The 15,740-nt window shown below is 41.5% G+C and overlaps 1 protein-coding gene and 1 pseudogene across 1 annotated transcript; one reads left to right on the top strand and one right to left on the bottom strand.

Moving 5' to 3' along the window:
- The first annotated feature begins 1,373 nt into the window (after nt 1–1,373).
- On the top strand, nt 1,374–2,216 carry LOC102173281 (annotated as a pseudogene).
- A 7,882-nt stretch (nt 2,217–10,098) lies between these two features.
- LOC108634748 (small integral membrane protein 15-like) lies at nt 10,099–10,395 on the bottom strand. Its single transcript, XM_018044948.1, has one exon. The coding sequence runs from the start codon at nt 10,372–10,374 to the stop codon at nt 10,150–10,152; it is 225 nt and encodes a 74-aa protein (XP_017900437.1). The 5' UTR covers nt 10,375–10,395; the 3' UTR covers nt 10,099–10,149.
- Between the last annotated feature and the right edge of the window lie 5,345 nt (nt 10,396–15,740).

The raw sequence follows: 15,740 nt of genomic DNA on the forward strand, positions 1-15,740 counted from the left end.
CTGGTTTGCTAGGCCAAGTTAGTCGCCCTGATTGCCCTCGGAGCATTCAGGCCAGCTCCTTACTCTAAGCGATGCAGCCCGCGCCTCCCTGCCCAGCCCCCGCTTGCCAGTGGTGGGTGCAGGCGTCTGCGCTGCTTCTCCGCTGGAGGAGTTACGTTGGGCTCGTAATCTGTGGGTTTAATTATTTTATTTTTTTCCCTCCTTGTTATGTTGCCCTCTGTGCTCCTAAGGCTTGCCACAGACTCGGCAGTGAGAGTGTTTCCTGGTGTGTGGAAACCTCTCTTTCCCGGAATGGAGCTCCGTCCCTACCTCTTTTGTCCCTTTTTTTGTCGTTTATATTTTTCCTACCTCCTTTGAAGACAATGGGCTGCTTTTCTGGGTGCCTGATGTCCTCTGCCGTCATTCAGAAGTTGTTTTGTGGAATTTACTCAGCGTTTAAATGTTCTTTTAATGAATTTTTGGGGGAGAAAGTGGTCTCCCCACCCTATTCCTCCGCCATCTTAGGACCGCCTCCCTAGGAATCAGTTCTTGACCCCTGTGGCGTTTTCCTTTGCTCCCGAACTCCAGTTCCTCCTTTTTGCTAGGACCACTTCACTTCAGGCCTTGCAGCCGATACACTGCTTAGGACAGCCTTTTAGGTGGATGCTGCCCAGAAGCCCACATTATAAACTTTATAGATGCTCAGTCTCGGGAAGGCACCTCGAGCATAAGGAAACTTACTATAGGGCATAAGCTTTAAAGACATAGACCCCTCAGGCAGAGTCCTGCAGTGCCCTGGTACAAACCTCCCCCTGCCCATGACCCTTGTGAAAGAGGCCAAGTCAACCAGCAATGCCTAGTTAGACGTCCAGTTAATCAGAGACTCTCCAGTTGGGAGAGTAGAGGACACTCAAAATCCCATTGGGTAAGAAGGGAATTTCGGAGAAGGCGATGGCACCCACTCCAGAACTCTTGCCTGGAAAATCCCATGGACAGAAGAGCCTGGTAGGCTGTGGTCCATGGGTCGTGAAGAGTCGGACATGACTGAGCAACTTCCTTTCACTTTTCACTTTCATGCATTGAAGAAGGAAATGGCAACCCGCTCCCAGTGTTCTTGCCTGGAGAATCCCAGGGACGGGGGAGCCTGGTGGGCTGCCGTCTATGGGGTCACACAGAGTTGGACACGACTGAAGCGACTTAGCAGCAAGAAGGGAATTTGGAGGACACTCCGACCCACTTCTGGCAAAACCCTCCTAGTAAATGTCTGTGCGATGCTGAAATTCACTTCTAGGAATGCTCTTTACCAGTTGCAGTCTACTCAACATGGGAGGATCCTCTTCTAAGCTAGGAGGCCCATTTGAGAACATAATTCCTTGGAGGGAGCAAAAGCCAAGGAACCACATGATCCAATGTGTATTAGAAGGGATGAGAAAGTGTATAAAAAAGGCCAGTTGATTATAAAAAGTTTAAAGGAGTGAACCAAGAAGAAAAAGAAAATTCAGCTCTCTTTCAGGGACAGCTTATGAACCTTTTAGAAAATTTAGTAACATTGATCCTCCTACTCCTGAGTGTCAACCTCTGCTTCTACAACATTTTCTCAGCCAGTCCAACCCTGATATTATGCCCGCAAAACCCCTAGAGGTAGGTAGCCTTTGTGGTATTTAATAATCGAGATCAAGTTGAGGAGGAAGAAAGAAGCAATGTGAAAATAGGCAGACCAGGGTTCACACTTAGCTGATGGCTGTTGCCGTCAGTCACGCCTTGCAACCTCAGGGCTACCCAAGGGAGCCAAGGAAGTTTAAGCAGTCATTTGAAGGTAAACCAGCAAGGGATTTCCTTTCCAACCCTGGCTTGGCAGGATGGCACCAGCAAAGAGGGGCAGCAAGAAGAAGGGCTGGTCTGCTATCAATAAGGTAGTGACCAGAGAATACACTATTAACATTCACAAGCATAGCCATGGAGTGGGTTTCTGAAAGCGTGCCCCATAGGCACTCAGAGAAAATCCAGAAAGTTTCCATGAAGGAGATGGGAACCCCAGATGTACGCACTGACACCAGGTTCAACAAAGTTGCCTGGGCCAAAGAATAAGAAGTGTCCCATATCGTATCTGTGTGTGATTGTCCTGAAAATATAGTGAAGATTCACCAAAGAAGCTCTATATGTTGGTTACCTATGTACCTGTCACCACTTTCAAAATCTACAGTTAATGTGGATGAGAACTAACTGCTCATTGTCCAGTAAAGTTATTAAACCGTAAAACCAAAAACAAAACCCAGCAAGGGCTTCAAATGCAAGTCAGCTGGCCACTGGGCCTGTACATACCAGAAAGGAGTCCCCTGGTCCATGCCCAGACTGGTCCATGCCCAGTCTTCAAACACGCTTCCAAGGTCATTGGAAGTGGAACCTTTCCTGGTTCAAAGGGGAAGAGGATGCCCATTCCTGAGGTGGCCATGCTAGGTGACCAAGGAAGCCTGGTACCTTCCTCCCACATAAGATATCTATCTCCACTGAGGAGCCTTGGGTGGTTTTTGATGTAGCAGGTGAGAAAATCCATTTTTTTTTTACCTGATACAGAAGCTACTCAGTCTGTCCTAATCTCTCATACTGGGCCTCTCCTCTAAAAGCTATACATTGAGTGATGTCAGTGGAAAGCCTTGCACCCATTACTTCACTGGGCCTTTTCACTCGCCAATTTGGACAGTGGCTTCACATGCCTTTTTAGTTGTGCCTGAGTGTCCTAACCCCTTGGAGAAGGAAATGGCAGTCCACTCCCATATTCTTGCGTGGGAGAATCCCATGGAGAGAGGAGCCTAGTGGGCTACAGTCCACGAGGTCACAAAGAGTTGGACACGACTGAGCGGCCACATAGCAGCAGTCCTGCCCCACTGCTGGGGAGAGACCATGTGGGCTCCTTCAGAGCCATGTTAGGACTCGGAGGCACCAGGCAGCCCCTTTTCTTGACTCTAAATCAGCTAGAGGAACAAGGGCTTTTTCCCAGCCGTATTCTACACACAGTAAACCCCACAGTTTGAGACAAAGGAATCCCTGGAAAGGCTATAAATGCCCACCTGTAAAAACTAGCTTTAAGGCAGAAGTCACTTATTCTGACAAGAGACAGTATCCCATAAAGTTGGAAGCAAAAAGGATTTGCAGCCTTCATAGATAAATTCTTAAACATGGCCTCTTAGTGCCCTGTCGGTCTCCCAGCAATACCCTATTCTGCCAGTTGTTAAGTCAAACGGGGACTATCAAATGGAACGAGACCTTAGAGCGGTAAGTGATGCAGTGGCCCCTGTACATCGCCTCTTGGGCAACCCTTATATTAGTCAAGCTTCCTAGAGACGCCTAATGGTTTACTGTGGTCCACCTCCAGAACGCCTTCTTTTTTCACCCCAGTTCGCTGTTCATCACGGTCTCTTTGCCTTTGAGTGGACTAACCCTTACTCAGGCCAAATGCAAGAATATACCCGGACAGTATAGCTTCAGGGGTTTCAGGACAGCCCACGCTTGTTCTCCCAGGCCCTAGGAAAGGAACAGAAGGAAATACACCTAAAAGAAGGATGATTCCACAGTGTGTGGATGATATGTTAATATGTAGCCCCACAATGGAGACCTCAGATCAGAATGCCCTTGAAGTCTTTGATTTCCCTGAGGCCTGGGACTAAAGGGTCTCCCACATAAAGGCACAAATCTCAAAGCAACAGTTTAAATATTTGGGATATGTTATAAACCCTGGAAGTAGACAGTTATTTCCAGATAGAAAACAAGCTATGTTAGGCCTAAACATCCCAAAGATAAACATATTTGTACCTTCTTAGGCATGGTAGAATTTCGTGGAATTTAAATTCCAATCTATATGAAGCCACTAAATGCCCAGATACAGAACCATTACTTTGGACTGTGGAACAAGAAGAGGCTTTTAGTAATATCAAACAGGCCCTCACCTGAGCTCTTATTCTGGGCCTCCCTTTATTTGTTTGCTTAACTTTTTATTTTATATTGGAGTATGCTGGAGAAGGAAATGGCAACCCACTCCAGTGTTCTTGCTAAGTCACTTCAGTCGTGTCCGACTCTGTGTGACCCCATAGATGGCAGCCCACCAGGCTCCCCTGTCCCCGGGATTCTCCGGGCAAGAACACTGGAGTGGGTTGCCATTTCCTTCTCCAGTGCATAAAAGTGAAAAGTGAAAGTGAAGTCGCTCAGTCTTGTCCGAATCCTAGCGACCCCATGGACTGCAGCCTACCAGACTCCTCCATCCATGGGATTTTCAGGCAAGAGTACTGGAGTGGGTTGCCATTGCCTTCTCTGATATTGGAGTATAGGTAATTAATAATGATGTGTTAGTTTCAGGTGTATAGCAACGTAATTCAATTATACACATATTTGTTTCTTTTCAAATTCTTTCCCATTTAGGTTGTTGTATAATATTGAGCAGGAGACAGGGATCAAGACCATCCCCATGGAAAAGAAATGCAAAAAAGCAAAATGGCTGTCTGGGGAGGGCTTACAAATAGCTGTGAAAAGAAGAGAGGTGAAAAACAAAGGAGAAAAGGAAAGATATCAGCATCTGAATGCAGAGTTCCAGAGAATAGCAAGAAGAGATAAGAAAGCCTTCTTCAGCAATCAATGCAAAGAAATAGAGGAAAAGAACAGAATGGGAAAGACTAGAGATCTCTTCAAGAAAATTAGAGATACCAAGGGAACATTTCATGCAAAGATGGGCTTGATAAAGGACAGAAATGGTATGGACCTAACAGAAGCAGAAGATATTAAGAAAAGGTGGCAAGAATACACAGAAGAACTGTACAAAAAAGATCTTCACGACCCAGATAATCACGATGGTGTGATCACTCATCTAGAGCCAGACATCCTGGAATGTGAAGTAAAGTGAGCCTTAGAAAGCATCACTACGAACAAAGCTAGTGGAGGTGATGGAATTCCAGTTGAGCTATTTCAAATCCTGAAAGATGATGCTGGGAAAGTGCTGCACTCAATATGCCAGCAAATTTGGAAGACTCAGCAGCGGCCACAGGACTGGAAAAGGTCAGCCTTCATTCCAATCCCAAAAAAAGAGTAATCCCAAAGAATGCTCAAACTGCCGCATGATTGCACTCATCTCACATGCTAGTAAAGTAATGCCCCAAATTCTCCAAGCCAGGCTTCAGCAATACATGAACTCCCTAATGTTCAAGCTGGTTTTAGAAAAGGCAGAGGAACCAGAGATCAAATTGTCAACATCCCCTGGATCATCGAAAAAGCAAGAGAGTTCCAGAAAAACATCTATTTCTGCTTTGTTGACTATGCCAAAGTCTTTGACTGTGTGGATCACAATAAACTGTGGAAAATTCTGAGAGATGGGAATACCAGACCACCTGACCTGCCTCTTGAGAAATCTGTATGCAGGTCAGGAAGCAACAGTTAGAACTGGACATGGAACAACAGATTGGTTCCAAATAGGAAAAGGAGTACGTCAAGGCTGTATATTGTCACCCTGCTTATTTAACTTCTGTGCAGAGTACATCATGAGAAACTGCTGTACTGGAAGAAATACAAGCTGGAATCAAGATTGCCAGGAGAAATATCAATAACCTCAGATATGCAGATGACACCACCCTTATGGCAGAAAGTGAAGAGGAACTAAAAAGCCTCTTGATGAAAGTGAAAGTGGAGAGTGAAAAAGTTGGCCTAAAGCTCAACATTCAGAAAACTAATATCATGGCATCTGGTCCCATCACTTCATGGGAAATAGATGGGCAAACAGTGGAAACAGTATCAGACTTTATTTTTGGGGGCTCCAAAATCACTTCAGATGGTGACTGCAGCCATGAAATTAAAAGACGCTTACTCTTTGGAAGAAAAGTTATGACCAACCTAGATAGCATATTCAAAAGCAGAGACATTACTTTGCTGACTAAGGTCCGTCTAGTCAAGGCTATGGTTTTTCCAGTGGTCATGTATGGATGTGAGAGTTGGACTGTGAAGAAGGCTGAGCACTGAAGAATTGATGCTTTTGAACTGTGGTGCTGGAGAAGACTCTTGAGAGTCCCTTGGACTGCAAGGAGATCCAACTAGTCCATTCTGAAGGAGATCAGCCCTGGGATTTCTTTGGAAGGAATGATGCTAAAGCTGCAGCTCCAGTACTTTGGCCACCTCATGTGAAGAGTTGACTCATTGGCAAAGACTCTGATGCTGGGAGGGATTGGGGGCAGGAGGAGAAGGGGACGACAGAGGATGAGATGGCTGGATGGTATCACTGGACTCGATGGACATGAGTCTGAGTGAACTCTGGGAGTTGGTGATGGACAGGGAGGCCTGGCATGCTGCAATTCATGGGGTCGCAAAGAGTCGGACACGACTGAGTGACTGAACTAAACTGATAATATCGAGCAGAGTTCTATGTGTTATACAGTAGGTCCTTGTTGGTGAACCATTTAAAATGTAGCAGTGTGTACATGTCATTCCTAAACTCCTTAGCTATCCCTTCTCCCCCTCTTCCCCCACCCTAGTTTCTTCTCTATGAGTCTGTTTGTAAATAAGTTCATTTGTATAAATTTTTTTTTTAGATTCCACATATAAGCAATATCATATGATACTTCACTTTTCTAACTTACTTCACTCAGTATGGTAGACTTTAGGTCAGTCCATGTTGCTGCAAATAGCATTATTTCATTCTTTTTAAATATTTATTTATTTTTATTTTTGGCTGTGCTGGGTTTTTGTTGCTGGATGTATGCCCAAGAATGGGATTGCAGGATGATATGGTAGCTCTATGTTTAGTTTTTTAAGGAACCTCCATAGTTTTCTCCATAGTGGCTGTACCAATTTACATTCCCATCAGTGGTGTAGGAGAATTCCCTTCCCTCCACACCCTCTCCAGCATTTATTTGTGGATTTTTTTGACAATAACCATATTCACTAGTATGAGGTGATATCTCAATGTAGTTTTTTTCTGCATTTCTATAATAATTAGTGATGTTGAACATCTTTTCATGTGCTTCCTGGCCATCTGTATGTCTTCTCTGGAGAAATGACTATTAGATCTTCTGCCTATTTTTTTGATTGAGTTTTTGTTTTGATGATATTGAGCTGCATGAGCTGTTTGTAAATTTTGGAGACTAATTCTTTGTCAGCCACATCACTTGCAAATGTTTTCTCTCATTCTGTGGGTTGTCTTTTTCATTTTGTTTATGGTTTCCTTGCATCACTGACTCGATGCACATGAGTCTGAGTGAACTCTGGGAGTTGGTGATGGACGGTGAGGCCTGGCGTGCTGCGATTCATGGGGTCGCAGAGTCGGACATGACTGAGCGACTGAACTGAACTGAACTGATGGTTTCCTTTGGTGTGAAAAAGCTTTTGAGTTTAATTATGTCCCATGTGTTTATTGTTATTTTTTTATTTCCATTACTCTGGGAGGCAGATCAAAAAAGATATTGCTGCAATTTATGTCAAAGAGTGTTCTGCCTATGTTTTCCTCTAAGAGTTTTATAGTGTCTGGTCTCACATTTAGGTCTTTAGTCTCATTTTGAACTTCGAATATTGTAATTTAATTTTTTACATGTAGCTGTCCAGTTTCCGAGTACCAGTTATTGAAGAAACTGTCTTTCCATAATTGTACAGTCTTGTCCCAGTGTCACAGATCGATTGACCATAGGTGTGTGGGTTTATTTCTGGGCTTCCTATCTTGTTCCATTGATCTATATTTCTCTTTTGGTGCCAGTATCATACTATTTTGATGACTATAGCTTTGTAGTGTGGTCTGAAGTCAGGGAGCCTGACTCCTCCAGCTCTGTTTTTCTTTCGAGGTTGCTTTGGTTCTTCGGGGTCTTTTATGTCTCCATACCAATTTTAAGAATTTTTTTTAAAAATTCTAGTTCTGTGAAAAATGCTGTTGGTAATTTGAAAGGAATTGCATTGAATCCATAGGTTGCCTTGGGAGTGCGGTCATTTGGACAATGTTGACTCTTCCAGTCCAAGAACACGGTGCATCTCCCCATTTATTTGTGTCATCTCAGTTTGCTTCACTAGTGTCTTATAGTTTTCGAAGTACAGGTCTTCTGTCTCCTTCAGTAGGTTTATTCCTAGGTATTATATTCTTTGTGATGTGTTGGTAAATGGGATTGTTTCTTTAATTTCTCTTTCTAATCTTTCATTGCTAGTATATAGAAAAACAATAGATTTCTGTGTATTAATTTTGTAATCTATAACTTTGCCAAATTCATTGATGAGTTCTAGTAGTTTTCTGTAGTATCGTTAGGATTTTCTATGTATAAGTATCATGTCATCTGCAAATAGCGACAGTTTAACTTCCTTTCCAATTTGGATTCACTTTATTTCTTTTTCTTTTCTGATTGCCATAGCTAGGGCTTCCAAAACTATGTTGAATGAAAGTGGTGAGAGTGGAAATCTTTGTCTTGTTCCTAATCTTAGAGGAAATGCTCTCAGCTTTTCACTGTTGAGGATGATGTTAGCTGTAGGTTTGTCATATGTGGCTTTTATTATATTGAGATATTTTCCCTCTATGCCCTCTTTCTGGAGAGTTTTCCTTATAAATAGGTGTTGAATTTTGTCAAAGCTTTTTCTGCCTCAGTTGAGATTATTACGGGTTTTAATTCTTCAGTTTGTTGATGTGGTATATCACACTGCTTGATCTGCAGATACTGAGAAATCCCTGCATCCCTAGGATAAATCCCCCATGGTCATGGTGTATGATCCTATTTAATGAATTTTTGGACTCCTATTGCTAGTGTTTTGTTGAGGATTTTTGCGTCTATGTTCATCAGTGATATTGGCCTGTAATTTTCCTGTTTTTTTGGTGATATCTTGGTCTAGGTTTGTTTTTTAAAAATATCGAACTATTTCAATATTTAGTTTCATTTTAAAATTAAAATTATTGGACAATTTTTTGCAATTTAAAATTCTTAATTAGAGGTGAGGAAAACATGAATAAGCCATTAGTTATTGACAACAAATAAAATTATCAACCATGCATTTAAAAAAGCCATGTTAAAGAGTAAAAAGTTTCAATTATACTATTTAACCAAAGGGAAATCTCCTTTACCTCCTTATTTCTAATTATAACATTCTCATTTTGACATAATTTACACCTTTTTCACCCAATTAATACAGTGTAAACACAATTTTTCCAAATGTTAAGACTTTACCATTTATGACATATGACATAACTGTAACTCTTTAAAAGTTCCTTAAAAGAAATTTGAAATTTTAATTTTCACTGTGAACCTGTCTGATCAAAAAGTAAAGGACATCACTACCACATGAATTAAATAATGGAATAAAAAACAAAAGTGGTATCTGTATAATCAGCAAATTATCTGATAAGACATTTTAACTACTTCACAATTCTGCTTAGCACAAGTGAGAATAAACTGGTTCCAAGGTACCACAAGCCTTGGCATTTTTCCTCTTAAGCTTTAAATCATAGTATTACTCTACTCAAGTAATCTCTAAGAATATGGCAATGTTCATAAGTACAAAAATTATTATATCCAGTAGGTGGTATTCTACATAGTCAAGATAACAAGATAATTCTTTATAAAATTAGATTTTTTAAAATGCAGAGTATCTGGTAATTACCAGTATCTCAAAAGCAAAAATGAGAATAATACAGAAAATAGAAGCACTCATTGAATAATATTTTGCTTTGAGGAAACCAGAAATGATTTTATTCCAAGAAATAAGTAATAATGATGAGATGTAACACACCATATATCTTTTAAGCCAAACCACGCTTTTCTGCTCAGAACAATTCTGATTTTTACATTCTTAATCTCCTTTGTCCAGAACAGGACCCCATTTGAAGTCATTATTTGAATAGAGTTCATAATCTAAAGCAACTTTTCTCCACAGGATGTTTTCATTTTAGTATTTATACAAAAGCTGCAAAAAGGCAAATGAAAGTCAGTTATAAGAACTTGTAGCATAATAAATGTCAATTACAGTAACTGTCAACAGACTTCTATACAGAAGCCAAAAAGTTGCTACAGTACAGGTGAAAACTAATGTGATTCCTCCATATACTCAGAAGCACTCATATTACTTCATTTAGTAATACCATCATAAGATCCAAAAAGAAACCTTAATGGGTCCTTTCAAAGATGGATAATTTTCCGAACAATTTTCCTCTGGACACACAGCCTGTACATTCCTTCAATCCTTTTTCAGTCGTTTAGCTTTTGCAATATTTTCTTGACGTTTTTGCTTCTTCTTTTGCTCCTTTTCCCTGGCCTCAATCATCCTGGCCAATTTCCAAGGCGGCACAGCACTTGCTAGAAACAGTGGAGTCAGAGCCAAAATAACTGTTGTAAGGAAGCCATTTGGGTCCTTTGCAGCCCATTCCACAACATACTCAGCCCGAGCCTTTAAATGAAACATCTCTGTGGGGGCCTTATGCTTGAGTAGTGATCTATAATTTCGTCCTGGGATTAGCAGCCAGTCACAATTTCAGATGACCTTTGGTTGGCTGTCTTTTTCCTTAACTCTACCAATACAGTTCTGGGAGGCGGCTTGAATTCTGTATACTCCCATGCACCTCAATTTTGGACCCCGAGTGCAAGCGCCCTCCACACCAAGGAATAAATATTATTCTTCTTCCTTCCGAAAAGAATTGACCAGCCTTGATCTTCGGACCAGACCCGCGTGGCACCTGAAGCTGAGGGCGCCTCACAGCCAGCCGCACTTTCCCTTCCTTGTGTGTTCCCCTCGCTCGCTCTTCCTTCCTCACCCGCACCACTGCGGCCTCGCTTCCCTGACCCTGCACACGGGCGAGCACCGGCTGGCTGCGGGGCTCGGACAGCCGGCGGTCCCCGGGAACCAGCGGTCGTCCCCACCACACCCTGGGCTGCCGGCGCCGCGCCCTGGCCATCTCCGCTGAGCACCGGGGCGAAACAGCCGCGCCGGCTTCCACCCGCCCCTCTACATCTCACGGGCCATGGTGGGTTCGGACAGCATAAGGGTAATGGTGGCCTCATAGTCAAGTTCAGGAGTTTACTTTCCTCTGCGATTTTTTGGAACAGTTGTAGAAGGATAGGTGATAACTCTCTAAATGTTTAATAGACTTTGCCTTCACAGCCGTCGGGCCCTGGTTTGTTGAGAGTTTTTCATCATGGTTTCAATTTCAATGCTTGTGATTGGTCTGTTCATATTTTCAGTTTCTTCCTGGTTCTGTCTTGGGAGACTATACCTTTCTAAGAATTGTGTCAATTTCTTCCAGGTTGTCCATTTTATTGGCATACAGTTACTTGTCCTAGTCTCTTATAACCCTTTGTATTCCTGTAGAGTCAGTTGTAACTTCTCTTTTTTCAAAATTTTATTGTTTGAAGCTCTCTCCCTTTTTTCTTGATGAATCTGGCTAAAGGTTTATAAATTTTATTTTTTCAAAGAACTAGCTGTTATTTCATTGATCTTTTCTGTTGTTTACTTCATCTCTATTTCATTTTATTTCTGCTCCAATCCATGATTTCTTCCTTCTACTAACTTTAGGTTTTATTTGTTATTTCTCTAGTTGCTTTAGGTATAAGTTTAGGTCATCTATTTGAGATTTTTCTTGTTTTCTGAAGATTGCATTGCTATAACCTTCCCTCTTTCAACTGCTCTTGCTATATCCCATAGGTTTTGTTTGCTTGATTGGTTTTCTGTTTTTTTTTTAGTTTGTTTTTGGTGATGTCATGTGACATGTGGAGATTCATCCCATAGATTTTGGGTCATTGTGCTTCCATTTTTGCTTGTCTCTAGGCATTTTTTTATTTCCTCTATGATTTCTTCAGGGACCTATTAGTTGTTCAGTAGCATATTGTTTAGCCTCCACTAAACTCCACTGTTTGTGTTTTTTACAGTTTTTGTCTTGTAATCTACTTCTATTTCTAATCTCATAGTGTTGTGGTCAAAAAAAGAGAATTGATATTTCAGTTTTCTTAAATTTATTGAGGCTCACTTTGTGGCCCAACATGTGGTCAGTCCTGGAGAATGTTCAATGTATACGCAAGAAGAATGTGTCTTCTGCTGCTTTTGGATGGAATGCTTTATAAATATCAAGTCCATCTGATCTGATTTAAGGAAGGCCTATGTTTCCTTATTGATTTTTCTGTCTGGATGATATGTCCATTGATGAAAGTGGTGCGCTAAAGTCTCCCACTATTATTGTGTTTCTGTCAATTTCTCCCTTAATGGTGGTTAGTATTTGCCTTATATATTGAGGTACTCTTGTGTTGGGTTCATAGGTACTTAAAATTGTTTTATCTTCTTGGATTGATCTCTTGATCATTATGTAGCATACTTGTCTTCTGTAACAGTCTTATTTTAAAGTCTATTTTATCTGAAATGAATATTGTTATTCCACCTTTGTTTTGATTTCCATTTGCATGGAATACCTTCTTCCATCTCGTCACTTTTAATCAGTATGTGTCCCTAGGTCTGAAATTGGTCTCTTGTAGACAGCATATATATGGGTGTTGTTTTTGTATCTGTTCAGCCAGTCTGTGTCTTTTGTCTCATGCATTTAATCCATTTACATTTAAGGTAATTATTGATACGTATGTTCCTATTGCCATTTTCTTAATTATTTTGTGTTTTTTTATAGGTCTTTTTTAGTCCTTTCCTCTTTCGTTCTTTTGTGGTTTGATGACCATCTTTAATGTTTTGTTTGTTTTTTTCTTTTTTGTATGTGTATCTCTTGTAGTTTTGGGGTTAGCTGTTGCCATGATGGTTTGATATAGCAGTCTGTATATGTACAAGGTTATTTTAAGTTGCTGGTTTCTTTCCCACCTTGAGAAGTTTCTTTAGCATTTATTGCAAAGCTGGTCTGGTGGTGCTGAATTCTCTTAGCCTTTGTTTGGCTGTAAAAATAGAATTTCCCTGTCAAATCTGAATGAGGGCCTTGCTGGGTGGAGTATTCTTAGTTGTAGGTTCTTCACTTTCATCATTTTAAATATATCATGCCAGTCCTTTCTGGCCTACAAAATTTCTGCTGGAAAACCTGATGATAACCTTATGGGAGTTCCCTTGTATGTTATTTGTTAATTTTTCCCTTATTGCTTTTAATATTTTTTCTTTTCTATAATTTTTTTTTTTTTTTTCTGTTTTGGTTGCTACATGTCTCAGCATGTTCCTCCTTGGGTTTATCCTGCCTGTGACTTTCTGCACTTCCTGGACTTGGCTGACTGTTTCCTTTCCCATGTTAGGGAAGTTTTCAGCCATTATTTCTTCAAATAATTTCCCAGGTCTCTTCTCTCTCTCTCTCTTCTCTTTCTGGGATTCCTATAATGCAAATGTTGGTGTGTTTAATGTTGCCCGAGAGGTCTCTTAGACTGTCTCTGTTTCTTTCCATTCTTTTTCCTTTATTCTGTTCTGTGGCTGTGATTTCTACCACGCTGTCTTCCAGGTTACTTATCTGTTCTTCTGCCTCAGTTATTTTGCTATTAATTCCCTCTAGTGTATTTTTCATTTCAGTTATTGTATTGTTCATCTTTGTTTGTTCTTTAATTCTTCTAGGTCTTTGTTAAACATTTCTTACACGTTCTCAATTCTTATCTCTGTCCTTTTTCTGAGATCTTGAGTCTTTTTCACTATCATTATTCTGAATTCTTTTTCTGGAAGATTGCTTAACTCTACTTCATTTAGTTGTTTTTCTGGGGTTTTATCTTTTTCCTTCATCTGGGACGTATTCCTCTGCCATTTCATTTTGTCTTACTTTCTGTGATTGTGGTTTCCCTCCTGCAGACTGCAAAACTGAGGTTCTTCCATCTGCTGTCTGATCTCTGATGGATGAGGCTACGAAAGAGGTTTGTGCAAGCTCCCAGGTGGGGTGGACTGATGGTAGGGCTATGTCTTATCACATTGGTTGGCAGGGCTGTGCTCCATAAAACTTTAATCTCTGTATTGGTTGGCAGGGCTGTGCTCCATAAAACTTTAATCTCTGTCTGCTGATGGGTGGGGCTGTGTTCCCTTCCTATTGGTTTGGCCTGAGGCAGTGCAGTACTGGAGCCTCAGGCTGTTTTGTGGGCAAATGGTGGCCTCCTGGAGGGTTCATGCCAATTAGTACTTTCCAGAACTGCTGCTGCCAGTGTATCTGTCCCCACAGTGAGCCACAGCTACCCTTGTCTCTGCAAGAGACTCTCCAATACTCGCAGGTAGGACTGGCCCATTCTCTTATGTGGTCACTACCTTTTCCCCTTAGATCCTGATGTGCCTGAGACTGTATGTGTGTCCTCCAAGAGTGAAGTTTCTGTTTTCTCCAGTCCTGTGGAAGTCCTGCAATCAAATCCCACTGAATGTCAAAGCCAGATTCTCTAGGGATTCCTCTTCCTGTTGACAGACACTGCACCCACCCCCGCAACCGGCTGGGAAGCCTGATGTGGTGTTCAAAACTTTCATTCCAGTGGGGAGAACTTCTGAGGTACAATTGTTTTCCAGATTGTGGGTTGCCCTCCTGGTGGGTATGAGATTTGATTTTACTGTGATTATGCCTCTCCTGCCGTTTCACTGTGGCTTTTGCTTTATCTTTGGAGGTAGGGTATCTTTTTTGGTATGTTCTGGTGTTGTTTTATCAGTGGTTATTCAGCAGTTAGTTGTGATCCTTGTGTTCTTGTAAGAAGGGGTGAGCGCACCGCCCATTTAAAAAGGACATTCATCTTGTACATGGCTGAAAAGTAAGGGGAAGCTTTTGGGGTCCTTATACAGAAGCTGGGAGCAGTTCCTTAGTCTATAGGCTGTTTTTCCAAACAACTAGATTCCATGGGCCTGAGGTTGGCCTGGCTCCCTCTGGGCAGTAGCTGCCACTGCTTTATTGTGGGAGAAGCTAACACGCTTACCTTTGGACAGACACTGCAAGTCCAGGCTCCTTGTCAATAAAAGGAGCCCTGATGATTAAAAGGCCACCAATGGCTAACTGGAGGCTGCCTTATTAAATACCAGCCATGACTCCCCAGAGGTAACCTTCAAAAACTGGCCACACCTTCAACCCAGCTATACTGGGTTGCTGAAAGCCCCAAACTAACATATTCCTCCCTCAAAACCCTTGACCAGCTTTATGGCTGTAGCCTGCTCTAACAGAGCAGGCCACAGAGAAGTCTGAGGAAGAATGGTTTGTTGATGGCATCAGTTTCATTAAAGATGGAGCCAGGAGAGCAGAGTATGTATTGTGAATGCCCCTAGTGTTGTGAAGCAAACCTTTGCTATCCAACACTTTGGCCCAGAGGGCTGAACTGATAGCCCTAACTGAACCTTAACTTTAGGGGAAGGAAACATTATCAATACATACACAGGTTTTGTTGTTTTACATGTTTATGCAGCTATCTGGGGAAAAAATTACATTTTTTAAATGCAAAGAATTCCCCTGTAAAATATGGGGCTGAGATTTTATGTCTCATAGAAGCAGTTCAAAACCCAAAGCAAATACAGTTAACCAAACAATCCTTGTATTTGGTATGGGAAGGGAAATTGAAAACTCTGCTTTGTTCTCTTGGAAAACTTTCTGGGGGGTGGAGTAGGAGAGAGACTTGAGAGGGAAGTGATGTATGTATACTTACAGCTGATACACACTGTTGTACAGTAGAGACCTAGCACCGCATTGGCAAAGCAATTACCCTCCAATTTAAAAAGTCAAAAAGTTAATTTAAAAAGTTAAAAAAAACTTTATGGAGGGACGTTTTTATTCTCTCATGAGCCTTCTCCCTCCAGGCACACTGTTTTATGCTGGACTTTTTCGAATGCTCTGTTGTCTTCCCTACTGTGGTAAATCTGTG

Source organism: Capra hircus, unplaced genomic scaffold (assembly GCF_001704415.2).
Source record: "Capra hircus breed San Clemente unplaced genomic scaffold, ASM170441v1, whole genome shotgun sequence".
Classification (NCBI taxonomy): domain Eukaryota; kingdom Metazoa; phylum Chordata; class Mammalia; order Artiodactyla; family Bovidae; genus Capra; species Capra hircus.